This window comes from Capra hircus, chromosome 3 (assembly GCF_001704415.2).
Source record: "Capra hircus breed San Clemente chromosome 3, ASM170441v1, whole genome shotgun sequence".
NCBI lineage: Eukaryota > Metazoa > Chordata > Mammalia > Artiodactyla > Bovidae > Capra > Capra hircus.
In genome coordinates, this window is record NC_030810.1 from 69398146 (window position 1) to 69423396 (window position 25251).

Genomic DNA, 25251 nt, shown 5'->3' on the forward strand with positions numbered 1-25251 from the left:
AGTTCTTAAAATGTGGTCCCCAGACCAGCATCAACAAGCATCACCAGTGTACTTTTTAGAAATGCCCCACCCCTGAACTGTCTTTTAAAGGATGTTTGTATAGTAAATAATTTTAAGTTAGAGATAGTTATGTTATTTGCCTCTAGAGCAGAGGGCAGGTATGCTTGCAGTCTCTTTAAAAAAGGTTGGGGCTTTCTGAGCTCTAACTTCCTTTCCTGTAGTGTAACCCGCTGTGTGTACAGATGGCTTTTGTCTCATGCCCCCGTGGGAACTGCCCTTGGGGAACTGCTAGAAGAAAATGGTGATACTCCTGTTGCTGTGAGTAGAAAACTGTCCTTTGTCTCTAATCCAGGAGTCTTATGTCTTTCCCTGTACCCATGAAACTCTTGCAGGTTAACTTTTTAGTTTGCAAGTAGGATGAAATTTCAGATCTCTCATAGTCCTTGACACATCTTTCTTCTCTAATGCTCTGAAATGGGAACCATTGTTTGTAATAATTGTTAATGGGAAGCATAATACTGAGTGAGCTTAACATACAAAGTATAATGACCTTCCCAGGTAGTGCTGGAGGTATAGACCCTGCTTGCTAATGCAGGAGATGTAAGAGATGCAGGTTTGATCCCTGGGTCTGAAAGATCCCCAGAGGGCATGGCAATCTACTCCACTATTCTTGCCTGGAGAATCCCATGGACAGAGGAGCCTGATGGGAGTATAGTCCATGAAGCGAACTGTCAGTCACTCAGTCGTGCCTGACTTTTTTGCTACCCCATGGACTGCAGCCCACCAGGCTCCTCTGTCCATGGGATTTTCCAGGCAAGAATACTGGACTGGGTAGCCATTTCCTTCTCCAGGGGATCTTTCCGACCCAGGGATTGGACTCCGGTCTCCTGCACTGCAGGCAGATTCTTTACTGACTGAGCTATAGGGTCGCAAAGAGTTGGACACAACTGGAGAGACTTTAACAAAAACAATGTATAACAAGACAGATACTCTTTTAGTGTCAAATTTTGACTGTCAAATATTCTTTAGAATGTCTCCATTACCCTAATTTTATTTCTTTCTGAAATTTACTCATTCATCAAGCAAACATTTCTATGTGTTATTTTTGCTGTTATTTTTCTCAGATTGTTGGCACCACCAGAAGCTGATTTCATCCAAAGAGATGGCTGAAAGTGATGGAAAAGAAAAAATAAAATGGACAACCACCATTATTATTAGCTCATCTCTTAAGGTAAAAGAGGCATTTGGGCCATTGATCTTGAATTAAAAATTAAGCAATAGAACAGTATTTTAAAATACCTTTAGCTTGATTATCCAAAGTTGTGTGAATCAGCAACTATATAATCTAAAATGTATTTTAAAGATAAATTAGGAAGATCACTGCATCCATTTTCCTACTTGTCTAAATATCTGAAAGTTGGACATTTTCTTAAGTTTTTCTTTTTTTTTTTCTCGCTAAGCCTATTCTAAGAGATGTTAAATGATTCCAGAAACAACAATTCATATGAACATGTATTACTTAAGGCTTTTTGGAGAAGTACACAACAGGAACTGACCTGTCTAGACTTAGCAGCATTGAGAGGAAACTGTCCCTACAGCTTGAAGGGGGAAGGAATGGGAAGTTGAATGCCTGAGGGTAATTGATCAGTGTTTTTAACTCTGCAGCTAGCAGGATTATCTAACCCTTTCCTGGATGTTTATCTTATGGATACCACCTAATGTCTAGAATGAGGGGGCAAGAGATGATTCTTCATGGTAAAGAAGAGAGAGGTTAGAAGACTTTGAATATGACTTTTTTTAATCTACCCTGTTCTTTCATTGTTGCCTCAAGCTGCCCTCTGCTCTGTTGGCTCTAGCCATCTAGCCCCATACCCATCACTGGAATTGTTCATGGTTCTTTTTGTTAGATTTCTGCAATCAGTATTTTTCTCCCATATTTCTCCTGTTTCTTTAGCTTTGTCAGAGTGATTTTAAGAGAGGAAGACAGCAACCAATACTATTTGCCAAAAACAACTGCTTTTATTGTTTTATTTATCTTATTTTATGCTATTTGTCTCACCTTTTCTGTTTTTGCTTTTTTTCTTTTTTGGTCCCTTTTTGTATTGTTAATAGTCTCTTTTTCTTTAAGTAGCTTTGGAAGTTATAAGCTCTATTTCTGTTTTTTAAGAGTTACCCTAGAAAATTTTACATACATACTTAGCCCCACAAAGTCCAAAGTAAATAATAACTTTTTATTGTTTTTGTTGTTCAGTCGCTCAGTTGTGTCTGACTCTTTACAACCTCATGGACTGCAGCATGCCAGGCTCTTCTGTTCTCTGCTGCTGCTAAGTCGCTTCAGTCGTGTTCGACTCTGTGCGACCCCATAGACGGCAGTCCACCAGGCTCCCCCATCCCTGGGATTCTCCAGGCAAGAACACTGGAGTGGGTTGCCATTTCCTTCTCCAATGCATGAAAGTGAAAAGTGAAAGTGACGTTGCTCAGTCGTGTCCGACTCTTTGCGACTCCATGGACTGCAGCCCACCAGGCTCCTCTGTCCATGGGATTTTCCAGGCAAGAGTTCTGTTCTCTGCTGCCTCCCAAAGTTTGCTCAAATTCTTGTCCATAGAGTGGGTGATTCTATCTGACCATCTCATCCTCTGTCGCCCCTTCTCTTTCTGCCCTCAATCTTTCTCACCATCAGAGTCTTTTCCAATATGTCGGCTGTCTGCATCAGATAGCCAAAGTATTGAAGCTTTAGCTTCAGCAACAGTCCTTCCAGTGAATATACAGGGTTAATTTCCTTTAGGATTGACTAGTTTGATTTCCTTGCAGTCCAAGGGACTCTCAAGAGCCTTCTCTAGTATCATAATTCAAAAGCATTAATACTTCAGTGCTCATCCTTATGTCCAACTTACATCCATACATGACTACTGAAGAAACCATAGCTTTGACTAAACAGACCTTTGTTGGCAAAGTGATGTCTTTGCTTTTTAATACACTGTCTAGGTTTGTCAAAGCTTTCCTCCAAGAAGCAAGTGTCTTTTAATTTCATGGCATAGTCATTGCAGTGATTTTGGAGCTTAAGAAAATAAAATCTGTCTCTGCTTCCACTTTTTTCCCTTCTATTTGCCATGAAGTGATGGGACTGGATGCCATGATCTTGTTTTTTTTAATGTTGAGTTTCAGGCCAGCTTTTTCAGTCTCCTCTTTCATCCTCATCAAGAGGGTCCTTAGTTCCTCTCACTTTCTGCCATCAGAGTGGTATCATCTCGATATCTGAGGTTGTTGATATTTCTCCTGGCAATCTTGATTCCATCTTGTGGTTCACCCCGCCTGGCATTTGCATGATGTACTGTGCATGGAGGTTAAACAGGATGACATTATACAGCCTTGTCATACTCCTTTCCCAATTAGGAACCAGTCCATTGTTCCATGTCTGGTTTTAACTGTTGCTTCTTGACCCACATACAGGTTTCTCAGGAGACAGATAATGTGGTCTGGTACTCCCATCTCTAGTAATTTTCCACAGTTTGTTGTGATCCACACAGTCAGTCTTTAGCATAGTCAGTGAAGCAGCAGTAGATGTTTTTCTGGAACTCCCTTGCTTTTGCCATGATCCAGCGAACGTTGACAATTTGATCTCTCGTTCTTCTGCCTCTTTGAAATCCATCTGAAAGTTCTTGGATCACCTACTTCTGAAGCCTAGCTTGAAAGATTTTGAGCATAACCTTGCTAGCATGTGAAATGAGCACACTTGTACGCTATTTTGAACATTCTTTGGCATTACCCTTCTTTGGGATTGGAATGAAAACTGACCACTTCCAGTCCTGTGGCCACTGATGAGTTTTCTAAATTTACTGACATATTGAGTGCAGCACTTTAACAGCATCATCTTTTAGGATTTTAAATAACTCAGCTGGAATTCCATCACTTCCACTAGCTTTGTTTCTATTAATGCTTTTTAAGGCTCATTTGACTTCACACAACTGGTAAAGAATCTGTCTGCAGTGTGGGAGACCTGGGTTGGGAAGATCCCCTGGAGAAGGGAAAGGCCCACTCTGGTATTCTGGCTTAGAGAATTCCATGGACTTTACAGTCCATGGGGTCGGAAAGAGTTGGACACAAGTGACTTTCACTTTCACTGACTTCATGCTCCAGGATGCCTGGCTTTAGGTGAGTCACCACACCATCGTGATTATCTGGGTTATTAAGACCTTTTTTGTATAGCTCTGTATGTTCTTGCCACCTCTTCTTAATCTCTTCTGCTTCTGTTAGGTCCTTATCATTTCTGTCCTATATTGTGCCCATCCTTGCTTGAAATGTTCCCTTGATATCCAGTTTTCTTGAAGAGATCTTTAATCTTTCCCAATCTTTTATTTTCCTCTCTCTTTGCATTGTTCATTTAAGAAGGCCTTCTTATCTCTCCGTGCTATTCTCTGGAATACCACATTCTTTTGGGTGTATTTTTCCCTTTCTCCCTTGCTTTTCACTTTTTTCTTCAGCTATTTGTAAAGCCTCCTCAGACAATCACTTTGCCTTCTTGCATTTCTTTTTCTTTGGAATGGTTTTGGTCACTGCTTCCTGTACAATGTTATGAACCTCTGTGCATAGTCTTCAGGCACTCTGTCTACCAAATCTAAATCTTCGAACCTGTTCATCACCTCCACTGTATAATCATAGGGATTTGATTCAGGTCATATGTGAATGGCGTCGTGCTTTTCCCTACTTTCTTCAGTTTAAGCCTGAATTTTGCAATAAGGAGTTTAAGATCTGAGCCACAGTCAGCTCCAGGTCTTGTTTTTTGCTGACTACATAGAGCTTCTCCATCTTTGGCTACAAAAAACATAATCAGTTTGATTTTGGTGTTGATCATCTGGTGATGTCCATGTATAGACTCATCTCGGGTTGCTGGAAAAGGCTGTTTGCTACTTATCTTCCTCTTACATGACAAATAAATCTTAGAACACTAATTCCAATCACCCTCTTCTGTATTGTATTTGTTGTTATCATATAGTTTAATTCTCTCAATTTTTTAACTCCACAATGCATTATTATTACTTTCTAAAGTTAGTATTTGTTCAGATTTACTCATGTCTTTGTTACTTTCTTTGCTCTTCTTTTGGCTCAAACCTTCTGTTTTGGATCATTTTCCTTTTTATCTGAATAATACATAATTTAGAAATTACCTCAATGAGGACCATCTCTGTCTTCCTTTCAAAATACAGTTGACCCTTGAACAGAGTTGGGATTATAGGCACTGATTCCTGCACAGTTGAAAATTCACCTTTAACTTTACATTTGGCCCACTGTATCAGCAGCTCTGCATGTGAGGATTCAGTGAACCTCAGATTGTGTAATATATGTATTTATTGAAAAAATTCTACATATAAAGGGACCCACACAGTTCAAATCCATGTTGTACAAGAATCAACTATATTTTTGTTTCCCCCTTGATCTTGAAAGATGTTTTAAAAATGAATTTAACTGAGGTGGGACTTATATACAATAAAATACACATTTAAAGTATAAGCTTAATGAATTTTGACAAATTTGTGTACCTGTGTAACCATCACCCCAATCAAAATATATAGAACATTTTCATCCAGAAAATTGCTTCATGCCCTTTTATAATCAGTCCTTTTCCAGTTCCCTGCCTCAAGCAACTGTTGATCTGATTTATCTCAGATTTATAGTTAGTTTTGTCTGTTGTAGTTGTTCAGTTGCTCAGTCATGTCCAACTCTTTGCAACCCCATCAACTGCAGCATGCCAGGCTCCCTGTCCTTCACTATCTCCCGTAGTTTGCTCAGATTCATGTCCACTGATCGGTGATGGTGTCTAACCATCTCATCCTGTGCTGCCCCCTTCTTCTTTTGCCTTCAGTCTTTCCCAGTGAAAAGTAAAAGTTGCTCAGTCATGTCCAACTCCTCGAGACCCCATGGACTGTACAGTCCAGGGAATTCTCCAAGCCAGAATACTGGAGTGGGTAGCAATTCCCTTCTCCAGGTGATCTTCCCAACCCAGGTCTCCTGCACTGCAGGCGGATTCTTTACCAGCTGAGCCACAAGGGAAGCCCAGTCTTTCCCAGCATCAGGGACTTTTCTAGTGAGTCACCTCTTTGCATCAGGTGGCTAAAGTATTAGAGCTTGTTTCTCCGTCAGTCCTTCCAGTGAATATTCAGGGTTGATTTCCTTTGGGGTTGACTGGTTTGATCTGTTACATCCTTTTATATAATTTCTAATTCTTTGCCCAGATTCTCAATCTTGCCTTTTATCTCCTTGAATATGGTAAATAGCTATTTAAGGCACATGTAACTTTACTGTATGTATGTTCTGTTACTGTTTCTATTACTTGTTGTTTCTCATAGTTCTCTTTTCATGTAATTTTGTCTCTTTATATGTTTGATTATTTTTGATTGTTTGTTGGAATTTGTATTTGAAAAAAAAAATGTTTGTAGAAATTATTTGAGGCCTAGAATAGTGTTATATTCCTCTAGAGAAACCTTAATTCTGAGAGAAAATTAAACCTTTAAGTCTCTAAGCAGGGTTTCCAGATAAAATATAGGTCACTTAGTTAAACTAAAAAGTTTAGGTAAATAATGAATATAGTTTAAGTTCATCCCAAATATTGCATGGGACATACTTATATTAATACTAAAATATCATGTTTATCTGAAATTGAAATTTAACTGGATGTTCTATATTTTTATTTGCTGAGCTGGCCACCCAGCTTCTATTGTATGTAATAAAGGAGCTTACGTCCTGTTCATTTCTGTGATACTTGTTACGTTTGAATTGAGAAAATATTCAGATAATTTTGTTCTGTAGCTGAAATGAGGAGACCTAATTGAGAAGAGTTGCTCTAGGGAGTGCTTCTGCAAGGTGCTTGGGAACACTAGTAATACAGTATCACTTTAATCCAATTTTAGGGATTGAAATGGTGTGAAGCTAGGCTGCAGCCCCTATGAGAGCTGTTCTACTTTTGTCAAAAGCTCTCTTCAGCCTCTCATCTGTCTCTTCCTGAATTGACAGATGCCCTCAGGGGAGAAAATGGCCTAAATGCCTCTTTCTTATCTTTGAATTTCTGTATAGGTCTTGGTCTTGTAATTTTTCACTATCCTGCTAGCTCTCTGATGCATTCAAGCAGGTTTTTAAAAATTTTCCAGCTTTTCTAGATGCCTTCAGCAGGGGAGTTGGCCTAAATTACTTAATCTGCCATCACTGGAAGCAATATATAATTTGAAAACAGCAGAAAACTCATGGGAAGAGTCTTAATTGAACTCTAGGTCAGGATCTGTTTGAGTAGCATAAAATACTCTATCTTTAGGAAGGAATCAAGTATTTGGTACCTAATTCCAACCTGTGTACTTAAAATATACACAGGCAAATATATGATAATAATGAGGCAAAATATAAAATAAATGTAAGGGATTTCTATCTACTTGGAGACTAACAAACTTAGACTTCTAACCAGTCAGTAAATACTATGAACCACTTATATTTTAATGCTTTGCTAAGTCGCTTCAGTGGTGTCCGACTCTTTACAACCCAATGGACTGTATCCTGCCAGGCTCCTCTGTCCATGGGATTTTCCTGGCAAGAGTACTGGAGTGGGTTGCCATGCCCCTCATCTAGGGGATCTTCCTCCTGTGTCTTCTGCATTGCAGGCAGATAATGAATGCTAAGCCACTGGGGAAGTGCTTTAGGTAATAATCTAATTGTTAATAGCTTCTTTTATAAAGATTTGATCATTGAGACGCTAAATGCAGTCTCTCCATAGAGAAAAAAACTTAAAAAAAAAAAAAAAAGTAAAAATATTTAGTTCTCCTGGAATTCACTGTGGGTTTGGAAATGAGTTGTGTTACTACAGCTGTTACTTAAGGAAGAAATTAAGAGCAATATGAAAGAGTTAAACTATAAGAGCAAACATAAACTTCTTTTTAAAAAACAACTTAAAGATGGATTCTGACATGCATTAATGAATAAATAGAAGGTGACGTGTTTCTTGGATGTGGAGTGCTAGATGATTGACAGAACCATGAAGTGCCATACAGAAAACTACAAAGACACAATCAATTCTTCAGTTCATTTGTTTACAGTTACTGTTAGTAAACTTTTCAAATGTTTTAAGCACTTAGGTGAGTTAGAAAATATGTATGAAGACAATAGGACTTTGGGTTTAAATACTAAGCATCTATTTCTAGGCCGCAAATATTTCTAATTTCCTATTTATCCACATAATTATGGGTATGTGAAGAATCCATCTTCAAGTTGCTTTTTAGAAAGAAGTTTGTGTTTGCTCTTATAGTTTAATTCTTTAATATTGTCTTTAGTTTCTTCTCTAAGTAACATGACTAGTACACAACTCATTTCCAAACCCACAGTGTATTTCAGTAGAACTAAATATTTTTAGTTTTTTTAAGTTTTTTTCCTCTATAGAGAGAGCACATTTAGTGTCTCAATGATCAAATCTCTAAGTGTACAGTTATAAAAGAAGCTATTAAACTTCATGTTTTTTCATTAGCTTTAACTAACTATTAAAAAGATGTTTTAATTCTAAAAATTTCTGAAAAATTTTTTTTTAAGAGTTATGAAGTTGCAGCTGCCCTAGAAAACCGAAGCCACAAGGTTCGGTATTCAGATTCAGTAGAAAATGGATCAATTATATTTTCTCTTTCTGGTACAGTATATTTGCTGACTTCTTGATTTAAGTTTGTTAATAAATACGTGCACGTAAATTCTAATTATTTGGTAGTTTAGTAACGAAGTAATAAGCTTAAGGTGTTACTCTTTGGGAAGGGTGAATGTGTAATAAAACTTTGTTACTCCTGCAAAAGCAGTACGTATGGCCAATTACAAAATACATTCCTTTTTAGATTACAATTGTTGAACTAAAGTTAAATCACTGGAGTCTAGTAGAGGATGGTACAAACTACTTGCTTTGAAACTAACATGAAAGTACAACAAAGCCACCCTCCCTAACAATCAACATTTAAAGTATTACTCATATTAATGAAGAGGCTAGCATCATATTGATCAAAATCCATATACAAAAACAATGCAGGATGTAAAGCAATCATCCTTCAATTAAAAAAATTAGGTGGGAAAAAAACAATATAGGCGAACGTTTTTCATGATTTTGTACAAGAGTTTACTGAACATAATATAAAACAAATACTAACTAAAAGAACCAAATGGGGACAAATGTTCCTGAAATCATAAAACCATACAACTGTGAGTCATAGGCAAAGGAATTAGACTAGGATATGAGAAAACTGGGGACATGAGAAGGGGGCAGCTCTACTTGTGCTTGGAAAATGACAGAAGTGATAAGATGTGGAGGTAAAGGATTTTATTAGAATGGTTATGAATAGACCTGTACTCTAACAGAGATTTTGGAAGACAAGCACTTTCAAAAGCTCCGAGAAATAGACATCCAAGCTGAAAATGGTCCAGCCTCAAATTCATCCTTTCTGGTTGTAGAGAGCCCTCTAGAGAGAAGTAAAATATTTTTGGTAAATACCTACTCTATTGTATGCTTTGGTCACTTTATATACATTCTCTTATTTAATCCTTTTAACAAACTGATCAATGAACTATTATTCTAACCTTACAGATGAGGTAATTTAGATTCAGAAAGGTTATATAAATTTTTAGTGTTAAGTTCATTCAATTAGTATAATGGCATAGTTATTTACTTCCTGAGATTGTGTCTTCCACTCATTTTTTAAAGAGCTAATCAGATTAAGCGTCTCTTCTGGCCCATTCTATTTTGGGGAGGTTGGGGGAAGACTGCCACATGGCATGCAGGATCTTAGTTCCCCGACCAGGGATCGAACCTGTGCCCTCTGCAGTGGAAGCACTGAGTCCTAACCAGTGGACTACCAGGGGAGCCTTCTGGAGCATTCTTATACCCTTGATACTGTTTCAGAGACCCTAGATATCTGCTCCTGAGTGTGTTAATTTATATAATGGTTTATGTTATGATACAAAAGATTCTCCAAGGAATAACTAAAAGTTTGCTTAAAACTACTTTTCTTTAGTTGATTTCCAGCTTTTAAAAATTATAACATGAAAAATTAACATGTAACTAAAATTAGGCCTTACATTCATTGTGGATAGTGCCTAAAAGGAAAAAAACAGTTACTGACCCAGAAAGGGTTCTCCCCTTAAATATTTAGATTGTCATCCTTTTGTTACAGAGCACTTCAAAGAACTACCTAATTATTTTGCTGTGTAAGACTTTTGTTATAGTGATTTCCATCTGCTATAGGTTTAGGGCCTGGACACTTACATATATGTTTAACTTATAGTTATTTTTGTTGATTTTACTAAGTTTATAAAAAAATTTTATTAATATGACAAAGTGACATTTTATATTACATTCACCTTTCCTAGGAGTTGCATTTTTATTGATGGATGCTAGAGAATGCTTTATGTCTGCTGAAGAAATATTTCTAGCCAAAATTGAGAAGTTTATTAACATTCACCAAAATAGTTTTTTGGTTCTGTCTGCTGCCCTGCATGGACCTGAAGAATGGAAACTGATGTTCAGGATTCAGCAGAGGTATGGACAGTAACACTACAGACCTATTTTCCTTAAGTTACTTTATGTACTTCAGTCTGAATTGTTTCAGGCAAGTGAATTATGTTTTGCCAAAAGATAAACTTTATAATGTTAACCTTTCATTTTTAATACAACGCAGGCCAAAGAGCTAGTCTATGAATGAGGGTGACAAGTTTCAGAATGCATGCTGATTTATGGAATTCTTCAGCAAGACTAAATCAGAAGTGAACACTTTTTAGTCAATTAAGTTCTGGTTTTAAAGCCATATTAAACCCTCTGTGGAATAAGGCAGGCATGAATGAATAAAAAAATGACAAACAATAAAGGATTTTTGTCTCTTCTTTCTACTTAGGATAACAAATATAAGTCATATGACCTATTTAACTTAAACGATTTTTTTCTCCCCCAGATTCCTGGGTAGTAACTTACGGATACTTCCAGTACACAACACAGTAAATGCTGTTAATCTTATGTGCACCATAGCTAAGGTAAGTCACCTGAGGAAAATGACATACATACATACATACACACTGATAAACTTTGAGATTCTTTACTTCAAAATGCATTCCCTGTTCAATGGAACTGACAAATATTGTTTCCCTTAGAGAAGTTGCTATTTCCAAACACATGCAATTCTTTCCCAAGCCTGAACTTGGCCTCTCAAGTCTTGTCAATTCCAGTAGCAACTATCAGAATCACTCATTCAGGTTAAAAGATCATTTGGTCATATATACATTGTGTTGGCTCTATTGGTTACTTAAAAAGTATAAATATTGGTAGTCATGAACTGTCAGAGTGCAAACATGCTATTTTATAACTTGACTAGTTTCCACTTTTCTTTTCATGCTTGTTCCCCATAAAGTGTGCTCCCAACTCCCATAGGCAGAGTTAGGTGTTCCTTACTCTTTTACTTGGAACAGATCCCTGTTGAAGCAATTCTTAATAGTATTCTACTTTTCTGGTTTGCATGTTTGAAATTCCATAAAGACAAAGATCAGGTATTTTTCTATTACTCTAATAACTCATACATAGTACTGATTATGGAGAAGGCAATGGCACCCCACTCCAGGACTCTTGCCTGGAAAATCTCATGGATGGAGGAGCCTGATAGGCTGTGGTCCATGGGGTCATGAAGAGTCGGACATGACCCAGTGACTTCCCTTTCACTTTTCACTTTCTTGCATTGGAGAAGGAAATGGCAACCCACTCCAGTGTTCTTGCCTGGAGAGTCCCAGGGACGGGGGAGCCTGGTGGGCTGCCGTCTATGGGGTTGCACAGAGTCAGACACGACTGAAGTGACTTAGCAGCTTAGCAGTACTGATTAATATCTGTTGAATAAGTTAGGTATTTTAAGATGTGATCCTGTAAAAAATACCTTATTTCTTAAATAATGTTGCATGTTTATATCTTCTTCCAGATCACCTCCAAATCATACATAGATAGCATCTGCTACAGAATGGCAACAACTAAAGCTTACATCATTGAGCAAAGTCCTGTGTGGAAAACACTTCAAAAGATAAAACTGAGTGGTGATACATTTAACCCAAATTAGATTATCAACTATAAATGTTTTTTGGGAAGGATATTAAAATAAAATACATATAATTAAAAATGATTTTACTTTCAGAGTTCTGTTAATTCCTTTAATAATGTTCAAAAAATATTGGTACATGTATATAAAACTTAGATTGAACCTTCTTAATGATACAAATTAAGCTGGAAGAACAAATGTTTAATTGCAGATAAGTACACAGCATTTTCTAATAAGCCCCCTGGGTTAAAGAAAAAGTCATATATACCTTTTTATAATACAAGCCACTATTTCTAAAATTAATCTTCACAGATACTTTTACACTGTAACTACTGCTGGAAAGCTGGTGATAGAGGACTGTGCCTTCTAAGACTCCTGAGGCAGGGGAAATAAAGGGAAATTAGGAGTAGTACGCAGACTCAGAATTTTTCCCTAAGCTCTTACAGTGCTATGATAGCCAGTTTAACACTAGGCGTTCTAAAATAGCATCTAACTGGAACATGAAGTGTATCAGAATTTTTATAAACTCAAAACTGTATGAATAAAGGTAGTTCCAGTACATTTTATGAAATCATAATATAAAATTATTGATTCGTAGTATTTAACAGTAGTATTTAAAATACACATGGGCATTATTTACCCATATAGATACCTTTTTAAAAGCAAACAATGCTACTGATCCATAATGTGTCATTGCTGAAACAGAGAAGAGAAGCTACATTTATTTTCAGTGTGTTTTACAGAAAAACGTCTATAAAGGTATTAAATAAACCATAATGAAAAATATAGTGTACTACTAGTTTTTATTTAGGAGATGGAGCTTTCACTTTACCCCATATTTTCCTCAGAGGTAGACTTTGTTTTTGTTTCAATGAGTTCTTCTACTCGAGCCAGAACACTTTCAATCAAATCAAATGTGAAAAGAGCTGAATGTAGGACCTATAATGCCAAGAAAAGTAGTTACTAAGGCTGCGTTTAAAACAAAGCAAAGCAAAAAAGAGAAAAGAGTTCAGTTGGACGTAGCTTAGGAAAATTTCATATCTACCTTAAGTTGCATTTCAGGAGGCATATTTGGGATCTCTTCTCTACCTACATTTAGTGAACAATGATCTTTAGACTTCTGGACTTCTATAAGAGAAGGAAAAAAACGTATCACACTTAACCATTATAAACTCAGATTTCAATAATAAATTTATAATTTGTTTACTAACTTAAAAAAAATGCCAGTTATTTGTGTAAATTAAGTCTGATGGTTTTAATAGCTAGTTATGTTGTTGTTTAGTTGCCAAGTCATGTCAGACTCTTGGACTGTAGCCTGCTTGCTAGGTCCTTTGTGGGATTTCCCAGGCAAGAATACTGGAGTGGGTTGCTATTTCCTTCTCCAGGGGATCTTTCTGACCCGGGATTGAACCCATGTCTCCTGCATTGGCAGGCAGATTCTTTACCACTGATCCACCAGGGAAGATTTAATAGCTCAGGGTATGCTAAAAACTGGCTGTGAACAAATAAAAATATCAAAATTCTGTAACATGTGAATTAATGTTTCTTCAGGTGAACAGCATTATTTTGGCATGTACAAGATGAATGAAACTTTTGTCAACATAAAATCAGAATTATAACCTGTCACACTAAGACAAAATTTTTATTTATAGTGATGTCTATACAAATACCACCATAGTTATATGGAAAAGATTACAAGATTATTAGAATAGAACTGCTGTCCTTAAAAAGTAATTTTGAACCTAAGATTCTTTCTTGTAATTTGTACAAATTTAGTAGAGGTTGAGATTTAATAAAGATGTCATGGGGGATGGACCCCGCAATACTGAAAGAAGTGCAATGATATCGAAACAGAAATATCTGTGATACAATTAGTTTCTAATCAGAACTTGAGGTTTTAAACCAGACTGCTCCAGTTTGGTTTAAATATTTTACCCAATTTCAGTATTAACTGGAGTACATATTCACAAAGAATCATTTAAATTATATATAAAATGACTCAGTTGTCATGGTTCCTTGTTGGCTATAAGTTACACAAGTATAAGATAAAGTTCTTTATTAAAGTTCTTTATTTAGAATATAAATGAGTTTAAAAAATCTGACTAATTTTTAGGCTTAACTGGAAATGAAATTTCACATTACCAACCTTGGCTATTCTTAATTTCTGCTTCATAATGTGCTTTTGACATATTGAGTCCTGTATGGAGGGGCTTTAAGAAATTATTCTCAATCTTTTCAAGTTCTGTCCACAAACCAGTCTGTTTGGAAGAATTAATGAAACAATTAGTTATTTCCTTCAAGATTTAATGCCTACTAGTATTAAACATTAAAAGATGCTTACTCCTTGGAAGGAAAGTTCCAACCAACCTAAATAGCATATTAAAAAGCAGAGACATTACGTTGCCAACAAAGATTCGTCTAGTCAAGGCTATGGTTTTTCCAGTGGTCATGTATGGATGTGAGAGTTGGACTGTGAAGAAAGCTGAGCGCCAAAGAATTGATGCTTTTGAAGTGTGGTGTGGAGAAGACTCTTGAGAGTCCCTTGGACTGCAAGGAGATCCAACCAGTCCATTCTGAAGGAGATCAGTCCTGGGTGTTCATTGGAAGGACTGATGCTGAAGCTGAAACTCTAATACTTTGGCCACCTCATGTGAAGAGTTGACTCATTGGAAACAACCCTGATGCTGGGAGGGAGGGATTGGGGGCAGGAGGAGAAGGGGACAACAGAGGATGAGATGGCTGGATGGCATCACTGACTCAATGGATATGAGTTTGGGTAAACTCCAGGAGTTGGTGATGGACAGGGAGGCCTGGCGTGCTGTGATTCACGGGGTTGCAAAGAGTCAGACACGACTGAGTGACTGAATTGAACTGAGTATTAAACAAGGGCTGAGTGTTGGAGAAACAGAAATGAGTAAGGCATGATCCTTGCCTTTCAAAGTAGAGTTGACTTTATTAATACATTCATTACTACATCTAGTTATTGTATGTAAATACTAATCAAAACAAAAACGCACTCATTTAGCATATTCATTATTGTGCCATTTGGACAGCTTCTGGTTTTGATAACTTACAAGTTTTATCCATGAGAAAATTATCTGAAAATAATCCACAGAGTCTGAGACATTTCTCTTTCCTTATAAACCATCCCCACAATGACTCTATGTTGTAAGTCCCCTTCAACTCCTTATCTTTCTAATGATATCCTTGTCACAGATCTAGTGCCAGAGGATTCTATTCCTTCTCTATTGATGGAAACTTCTAACACAAAGCTGACTTAAGACTTTCTGGGTGATCAATAAAGATGGAAATTTTACCTGCCTGGGACAGCTTAGGATTATTTTGTCATTCGTATTAAAGATTTTTGTTCTAAAAACATTTCTTCCTATAGTACTAAAAGGGAATCATAAAGTCTTAAGTCTTAGTTTTTCTTTTTTTTAGGAAGAAAAAGAAAATTCACTAGTATTGCTCAGTTTCCAGTTACTTATTACAAAGGAAAGTAGCTTAGGCAAAAAATGAAAACTTAGGAATCCAATTATCCTTAACTAGAACTGGATCATATGAAAACCTATTTTGTAATTGAGCTTATTTTGATCCAAGTACTATATAACATTTAACATATACAGCCCTCAAATCTACACATATCTGTGTTGAATAATTTATAATTTCACTGTCACTTATATCCCTTTAATTTAAATCTGTCCTTTCTCATTATTCCTATATTATAAGGACAAGTGGAGTTCTTGAGGAAATATCAAGAATCCACAATCTCAAAAATATGCATACTTTTCCACTCACCATCTATGAACTTAACCTGCGGAAGAATTAAAGATGTAATGATTTCACTGCAGATACATTTATAAAAATGTTTAAATAGTGAAAAATTGGAAATAATGAGTTTTTCACATCAGGAGTGGGATAACTTCCATATCTACACAATGGAACACTATACTGCTGTTAAAATAGTACTCTTCAGTACATACTGGCGAGTAGCTAAAAAAGTGATAAAAAGGCTGCAGTATGACTCCTATATGATCTTTTTTAAAAAAGTATGTTCAGATTTGCTGGTATAAAGCCTAAAAGGGCATACACTGTAATATCAAAAATAAATGGTGAGATTTTATTATTTTCTTTTTGCTTATTTATCCTGATTTTTAAACAATGAACCGTTTCAGCTGTATGCTTTAAAAAACATTTTTAAACATCCATTAAAATCGTAAGATTTTGTCCTTACATGAAAAACGTGGGTTATGCATTAGTACAGTAGAAACTTCCGAGTATAGTCACACAGGATATCAAGCATGTTACACTACCTATGCACCCACCGCTTTCATTTCTCTTACGTTCCTCCCTCTCTCTCCAGCCTTTTCTTTCACCTTTCTCTACCCCCACACCCACTTTTTAAAACCTTCTTTTCCTTTCCTCTAAGCTTAAAAGTAGAACCCACTGCTACCACCCAATATCACAGATGGCTTTCAAGGCTGCAGGTACCGATGACCGTCTACAGATTAAAACACATTCAAACATAAAGAGTACAGAGAAAACACCTTTATAATCACACTAAGCTTTGTCAAATGCACACATCTTGCCCTATTTACTTAAAAAGACAAATTAGATATGGTTAAAGCCCTCTTTATTCAAGAGTAAGCCATTAACTATGCAAAATTTTCTAAAACGTGAGGTTTTAGTAGTTAATGTATTTATACATCCCAATTTTGCATGTTTAAAAATATATAAATGATATCAAAGCATCCTACTTTAGCTCCCTTTTGTTCAATCCTATGTTTCTGAGGGTTATTTATGTTATAGTGCTAATCTTTTCACTTTAACTGATATACAGGCATCCCACTATATGATTTATCCTAATACTAGTTTTCTTAAATATTTCAAACAGTGCTCACTGAAACTGCTGCATATCTTTTCCTGTATACATGGGATAAGTTTTTCTAAGGTAGCACTTTTCAAAATATTTTTACCATGGCCCACCATAAGAAATATAATTTATATCACAACTCAACACACATTTATATAGCTGAAACAAATGTTTCACAAAATGTTCTATTTATAATATCAAATATAATTCTATCAATATTTAAATATAATAAAAAAAACAAAATAATTCCAAAATAAACATTAAGAATGATGGTGTGCTTGGAGTCACTGACATCTAGTCTGGTATTGAGCCTGGTCCTTTTCTTTCTACACATTTTTTAAGGTCTGGTGTGTTGGGGAAATATTTACATAAACTCTTTTTAGCTATACAGCTCTGAGTTCTGACAAAGATACACAGCAGTATAACCACCACCACTATAAAGATAGGTTCATGACCCCAGAAGTTCCCTTGTGCCCCTTTGTAGTGTGCTTTCTTCCCCTGCCCCCAAAGAGCACTAGTATTTGGTCTACATCCTGTTCCTGGCAAAGAGCTCCTAAAACTCTTGAATTTCCTAAGTGAAGAGTGGTCAAAGTGTATTTTGTTATTCATAAGAAGCTCTTTCAGCCAGGAATATAACTGTTGGAAAGCCCCTAATAATGGGGGCTGGTTGTCAGAGGAACTGTGTGATTAGAGGGTTATAACTGTCAACTCCTTTCACCACAAACTCCTGGTAGGAGAGAGGGGCTGGAGATTAAGCTGTCACCAGTGACCAGTGATTTAATCAACCACGCTTATGTAATAAAGCCTCCAAAAACCCAAAAGAATGGGGTTCAGAGAGCTTCCGGGTTGATGAAAAGGTTGGGGTGCTGGGAAAGTAGTTTCAAGGGAGGGCATGAAAACTTAGTGCCCCTTCCCACATACCTTGCCTTATGCATCTCTTTCATCTGGCTGTGCTAAGTTATATCCTTTCACGATAAACCAGTGATCTAGTAAGTAAAATGTTCTGAGTTCTGTGAACAACTTTAGCAAATTAATTGAACCCGAGGAGGGGGTTGTGAGAACCTGTTTTAGCCAGTCTGTCAGAAGTCAGATCAATACCTGGACTTGTGATTGGCATCTGAAGAGGGAAGGGAGCTAATGTGGGACTGAGCCCTTAGCCTCTGTAATCTGATGCTATCTCCAGGTAGAGTGTCAGAAGGGGACTCAATTGTAGGACATCTACTTGGTGTCAAAAAATTCCTTGATATGGGAAAATCTCTACACATTTGGTAACCAAAAGTACAAAAAATGAGGTTAAGCATTGAGAGTAGAGCAGAAAAACAGGTAGAAAGACAAAATTATTCTAAAATTCAAATGGAGAAGCAGAGGATCTAGAACAGCCAAAAAATTTTTTTAAAGAACAAAGTTGGCACACTCTCACGTAAGACTTGCTATAAAGCTACAGTAATCAAGATAGTGTGGCGCTGGTGAAAGAAGAGAGACAGTTCAACGGAGCAGAACAGAATCCAGAAGTATACCCATACTTATATGATCTTTTTGATCTTTGATAAAGGTGACAAGACAATTTGAGTACAGCCTTTTCAACAAATACTGCTGGAGTCAAAACAAAACTACCTTAACCCATACTTCACCATATAAAAAATTTACTTGAAGTCAATCATAAATATAAATATAAAAATCTAAACAATAAAACTTCTACTAGAAAATCTGTGATCTTGGGTTGAAACAAAGATTTGTTAGAATCCAAAGAAACATAAAATGATTTAAAAGAACAGAATTGATATGCTGGACTTCCTCAAAATCTAACATTTCTGTTCTTTAAAAAATTCTACTAAGATAATGAAAAAATAAGCCACAAACTGGAAGAAAATATAAAAACCATACCTAATAAAAGACTTATGTCCAGAATATAGGAAACTTTCCTTTAAAAAATGTTGGTCTAAGTTGAACAAATTTTCATTCACTCTTAATTAGTAACAGAAGTTATTTGAAATCTTATTATCAAAATGATGATAGTTTCCTTCTATAACAGTAATGTCTTCTATAACTGACAGATAAGTTTAACATATGAAAAATATACTCATGTTTTCCTGTGGTTCCAATTTTTATGTCTTAGGCATACCAGAAAATCAGATACATATGTCAATTTTGCCACTCAATATTATCTTTGAAAATAACTGTCAAATAAGATTGCTTTCCAACTAGAAAAACATGTATATTATCCTTGAGTTCTTATGCCCTGCATTGAACTTTCCAAAGGAACAATAAATGAACTCTGATATGATACACTGGTCATGCTTAGATCCAATCACTGCAAAAAGTTTCAAGAGTTTGGCTTATCAGTGAACTGCTAAAATTAACAATTTTCACCACTTTTACAATATAGTTATATTCATAGGGATTTCCTTGAATACCAAAATTTTCCAACTGACTTAAAACAACTTGCTAGTGCTTCTGACAATTTAAGAAGATAGTTCTTAAAGCAGCTCATAGTTCTGCTCTGTCACTTATCATTGATGTAAACTTTCTATTTTTAGTGACCCATGGTGTGTTTCCAATTCAGTAAATACAGCTAATCTTTACATGTATATAAACGTTAAGGTGAAAAAATACAATCTCATATTGTTTTGCAAATACCAGATATCAACTTAAGTGCGACACAATTTATGTTTCATCAAGAAGCATCAGAACCTTTGCATCCATGTTCTGCAATATAGATTTTCTAAAACATCATGTTACCATTAAGACATACTTTTAAATAAATCAATAGACACAATCCAACACTGTATATGCTGGAAAAATAAACTTTGCAGGCCAAACTGAGTGATTTTTCTCATTTGCTAAAAAATATGTAATTATATATGCTGATAATGAGACTAGAAGAATGTTAGTAACTTTTGATCTTTCAAACCATTACGGGGCCTCATTCACAAGTTCAGAATGTTGTTTCTAGATGTCTAATTTGGAAGGTTTTTAGCTTTCATTTGCAAGAAAAATTTTATTTTAGACTATCATTTTCATTGGGTATTTACTTTTGATGAAACCATCTTAAATAATCTTAGCTTTAAAGTTATATTCATTTTCTTTAGAATGTAGCTCAAATTAAGGCTAAGTCTACTAATTGTAGGGTCAGTATTTTTCTGAATATTGGCACTATTTACAGTTTCAGATCAACAGCTGAAAGTGAATGTTTCTATATTTTTCACTTATTTTTCTTATTGTCATGAATTTGGAAAAAAGTTTTCTCCCTCAAAGTTCATTCTGAAAATACACAGATTAAAATAATTTGTGACCTTTCACAATTTTACTGATAGGAGATACAGTTTGCTTTCCGTTTAACCACATACTATGTTACTGTAAAATGTAGCCTTTCTGCTAACTGACCATTGAATATGTCATAAGAGATATTGGAAAGCAACATACATCTTATTCCTAGCCAATCTGTCATATCCCCTCCATTTTCAAACCTTGTTCTTTGCAAGTGACCACAAAATTTGCTGCAATATCCGTAACTAAGAATCTGTGCAAACAACCTCAATTATATTCTATCTCATTTTGTAAAACTTGCCAGTCTACATCAGTAAATTGATTTAAGGACTCATTAAGATGCCTTAAGACAGAAGGTGCTGAGTTAAAGAGTATTTATTCAGTTTCACTAGATAATGCCAAATTGCCCAAAAATGATTATCTACTTTGTTTCATCACTGTTCTGTATCCTAAACTATGCTATCTACCTTTTTAACATTTGCCAGTGATGGCTGTCAAACAGTATCTCGCTGCCGTTTTAAGTTACACTTCCATAAACACTACTGATACTGGGAATATTGTCTTGTGGTTATTGGCCATTTGGGTTTCCTCTTCTGTGAGCTGCCTTACAATATCTGTATCCTTTACTTATTTTTCTGATTTGTGGTCTTGATTCTTGCTTTATAGTTTTCTGATTTTAACTATTGGGTGGAGGAAGTATGTTGGTTTGTTTTCTCTTTCTTTTTGTGGCTTTTTCAGTTTGTATGCATTTTCTTTCCTTGAATAGGTTTTAGTTTCAATGTTATTAGTTTTATCAATCTATTCTTTTGCGGTTAGTGCTTCTTTACTTAAGAAAGCCTTCTCTACCCTTAGGTTACACAGTATTCTAAAAATTTCTAAATTCCTTTTCAACGTTAAGTCTTTAATCTATTTGGAATTTTGTTTTGTATACTATATGTGACATAGGCATCTTAATTCCCTTCTCATATGTATGACAAATTATCCATCATCATCTATTGAACAGTCCCATTCTTCCCCCCTTTTTTTCCCTCATAAAGTTTTACACATATTTACATGTTTTCCTAAGTATCTCATATTTTTTGTTATAATTATAATATTTTCTGGTGGACTAATATTTTTATCATGATTACATACTGAATGTATTAAATACTTTTTCTCTATAACTACTGATATAATCAAGTACTTCTTCTACTTTAACCTATGAAATCACATTACCTTATATTACCAGAATAAATCCAACTGAGTTTGATGACTTATAACAAATTTTTTTTGCTGGATCTGGTTTGGTAATATTAGTATCTATATATCTGCTTTCCTGAGTAGCTAAGCTGGTAAAGAATCTGCCTACAATGCAGGAGACCCCAGTTCAATTCCTGGGTCAGGAAGATCTGCTGGAGAAGGGATAGGCTACCCACTCCAGTATTCTTGGGCTTTCCTGGTGGTTCAGCTTGTTAAGAATCTGCCTGCAGTGTGGGAGAGCCGGTAATTTCACTGAAGCACACTATCCTAGACTGTTTGGGTATTAAGGTCATACCCTACTAAACATAACATTTAGATACAACTACACTTTTTCTAGTCTTTGGAATGTTTTGTATAAGACTTGAGTATATGTTTTTTGAAATTATGGTAAAAATTATCTGCCCTGTGATTTCTCTTAGTAGATTGTTACAGTTTTGCTAGATTATATTTTCTAACAAATTCCATTTTATTGAAGTTTCAAATTTTATTGGAATGTTTTCATGTAACTTTCCTTTTGTTCTTCAATCTGTGCTGTATTTATACTTCCTTTTTAATTAACATATTGTGTCTTTACCCATTTTTAATATCAATCTAAACAAGTACATATTAGGAATTTCTAAAAACTGAACTATGTAAGATATCCAGGTAATTTTTATTAGACCCATATGCTGAGAAACAGTGATGTAGAATGATGCTGTCCAATGCCAAGGAGGAACTGAATTTTTAATTTAAAAAATTTAAAAATTAATTTAAAATTTAATAGTCATGTGTGGCTACTGTCTATTGGATAGCAGGTCTAATAAAGACCCCCTAAGATACAAGACTTCAATAAAAGACTTTAGTTTCTCTCAATGGCAATAATTTAATACACACTCCACAATCTAAAACTTACAATAAGGTAATAAAATGTGAAACAATTAGGCTAAAGAAAATTTGTGCACACTCAGTTCTGCAGAATTTCACAAATTTTTCATGTGATGAATAACAGTAATTTTTTTTAGAAACACGTAGGAGTGAAGAAGCTGTGCAAACAAGAATATTTTCTCTCTTTTACATTACGACGGTGTGCATGTGTACTCAGCCGCTCAGCTGTGTCTGACTCTTTGCGACCCCATGGACTGTAACCCACTGGGCTTCTCTGGCATGGAATTTTCCAGGCAAGACTACTTGAGTGGGTTTCCATGCCCTCCTCCAGGGGATCTTCCTGACTCAGGGACTGAACCTGCATCTCCTGCATTACAGGGGGATTCTTTAAGATTATTAGATTTATGGAAAAAAAAATACAAAGAAAACCATATTTTACTTCAGTGTCTAGAAAAAAGTAACAAGATTTTAAAAAACAGTTATAAGGATAAAAATCTGAAATGTTCACAAGTGTTTACTTTAAAATTTTATACCCAAACAACACACTGGTAAAGTAGTTCTGAGACCATTTCAGTTTTAGAGCTTAACTATACATTTCAAATTTCACTGCAGCTTGTTGCACAAAATAGAAAGGCAGTTTTATACCATAGTGAAATTTATTGTGAGGAAAGGGACCTTGCGAAGGACATAGTCCATGATACTGAAGAAATAAAAGGAAGGAAATGAATAAGACCCAGTTTTTCCCTTCTAATTTGTGGATCATGTCTTATTTATGAAATAATACTGCAGAACTTTATCACTTGTAATATTAAGGAATGTTATAACCTTAAGTCATTTGGCTCTGCAAATAACACACAAGGTATATGTTTCAATCTTGGAGAAAGAAACAATTTAAATGAGAACCTAAAATGTGGATTATATAGAACTATATGTACGTGGAGGTATGCCAGGTATTTATTGTTCTATCCTAAATGAAAAGCATATATGTGTACATTACATAATTCAATTTTTTAAAGTTCCTGATAGACACTTCTGGCCTTTACAGTCTTACAATGTTTCTCTTGATCCTACTTTCTACATATTACAATCACAAATTATTTAGGAAAAAAAATAGGCAAGCAGGGATAGGTAAGGAAATGAGTAGATAGAAGGTGAGGGATAAATTATTATAGGCTGTGTATTAGAATAAATTACTGTAATTAAACAATTAACACTTATATAAAGATACCTACCAAATAACAGTGAACACTAGTCTAAAAATTAAGTTGGTTTGACCAGTAGAGAGAGTTGGAGTTTCAAGGTCCAAGAAGTTATGTGAAACTGAAGTGTGGGGAAAGTGCTTTTAAATTATTATGCAAAGAGATGAAGAGACATGAAATAGTAAAGTGAGGAAGGGAATGATTTATGAAGAAAGTCAGGTGACAGTAACCCTAAACAGCAGGAAAAGAAATGGATCATTATTCAATTACGAATCACCTTGTTTTATATTTTAATGATCCTGATCTTAGTTTTTCTGTATACTTTTTTGATTGCTTTTCAGCTTTTCATCTGACTAGTTACCACCACAGCATATTTAACTCAAAGACAGGTACTAACAGGAGTCCTTTTGAATAAAACTACTTACAATTCAGCATCATTAGAATATCATTTTGTTTCTCCTTTAATCAAATATTTCTAAAAACTCAGAAGCTATTATTTTCTTGTTAACCACAGCAGACAGATATGCCTCTCATTTATATTCGTGACCTACTGTGACTGCACTTGGTAGAAATGCTTCCATGATGAATAAGCTGCCTCAGAGATGTTAGGTTACCATCTTGGATTGATTTTTTGTTTTGTTTTTTTGCCAGTTTCCTTGGTATGATAATTCTTATGGTAACCTGCATGGCAATACTATGAAATAGTTGATTCTTAAGAAGAAATTTTTAAAAACTTACATAAGAAGGCAGTCTTATAAGCTGGTTATATCCTTTTCTTTACTATATAATATTCAAGCCAAATAAGTGTGAGGTATTATCTGTGGATATCAGAGTAGACATTGCACAATGCTAAAACTGCTCTGCCTTCCCTCTCTTTGCTGCCCCTGTGGTACACTGTGCTCCATACTTACTAATAATAAATCTATCACTCCTAATCAAGAAGATGCTTTCTCACCCTGTCAGACAAATCAGATCATTTCTAGATATGGCCTCTTCCTGACGAAAGTAAAAACTCATACCATACTTTAAGGACACTTTCTGGAAGCCTCAAGGCTTCCACTGCTCCTGAATTGACTACAAAAAAAAAAAAAATAATAAGAGGAAGTTCTAGTCACTGCATTTGGTCACGGCTATTTCTGCTTCTTGCTAATTATATGCCCTTGTGCAAGTAATAGATCCTTCCTGTGCTAACATTATCTATGAAAAATAAAAACGAAAGAGCACTGATAGCATAGTGAAGAATATATGATAGCACTCGGACAGGATAGAGTTGCCAAGGGCTAGGGACGCGTGTGGAATGATGACATCAGAATTAACTGGGAGGGGAAAAGGGAGCTTCTTGTGATGTTAGTAATATCCTATATTTGATTAGGATTTGGATAACAGATCTAAGCATTTGTTAAAACTCAGTTAATGTATATTAAAATTTGGGCATTAGATTTTATGTGAACTCAAAGAAAAACTATACACAAATATTTAACTCTTTTGAATGAAATATGTGCTGAAGTATTTACGGGAAAGTATGACGATGTTTGTAGTTTACCCTGAACTGCATCAAAAAATAAAGAGAGACTGAAGGATGGGGAGAGGATAGAGAGATGGATAAGTGACAACAGCAGAGCAAAATGTCAACAATACAATCTCTGTAGTGCATAAAACAGTGATCACTGTAAAATTCTTTCAACTTGGCTTTATGTTCGAAAAAACGTTAGAAAAAAAAAGCATCCTGTTTAGA

The 25251-nt window shown here is 35.5% G+C and overlaps 2 protein-coding genes across 4 annotated transcripts in view; one reads left to right on the top strand and one right to left on the bottom strand.

The window, feature by feature from the left end:
* On the top strand, window positions 1061-12112 carry C3H1orf146 (chromosome 3 C1orf146 homolog). 2 transcript variants are annotated; one of them, XM_005678106.3, is made up of 5 exons: window positions 1061-1231; window positions 8563-8656; window positions 10375-10543; window positions 10953-11031; window positions 11961-12112. In XM_005678106.3, the coding sequence occupies exons 1-5, from the start codon at window positions 1163-1165 to the stop codon at window positions 12093-12095; spliced, it is 546 nt and encodes a 181-aa protein (XP_005678163.2). In that variant the 5' UTR covers window positions 1061-1162; the 3' UTR covers window positions 12096-12112. The 2 variants fall into 2 exon arrangements, 1 of the variants encoding a protein (XP_005678163.2); XR_001917834.1 differs by lacking the exons at window positions 8563-8656; window positions 11961-12112.
* GLMN (glomulin, FKBP associated protein) overlaps window positions 12173-25251 on the bottom strand; it is a 45889-nt gene continuing 32810 nt past the window's right edge. For both annotated transcript variants that reach the window (XM_018045755.1, XM_018045756.1), the window contains exons 17-19: window positions 14221-14332; window positions 13120-13202; window positions 12173-13013 (exon numbers count right to left, since the gene is read on the bottom strand). In XM_018045755.1, the coding sequence (XP_017901244.1) occupies window positions 12903-13013; window positions 13120-13202; window positions 14221-14332 (306 nt within the window). In that variant the 3' untranslated portion in view covers window positions 12173-12902. The remainder of the gene's footprint in view (window positions 13014-13119; window positions 13203-14220; window positions 14333-25251) is intronic.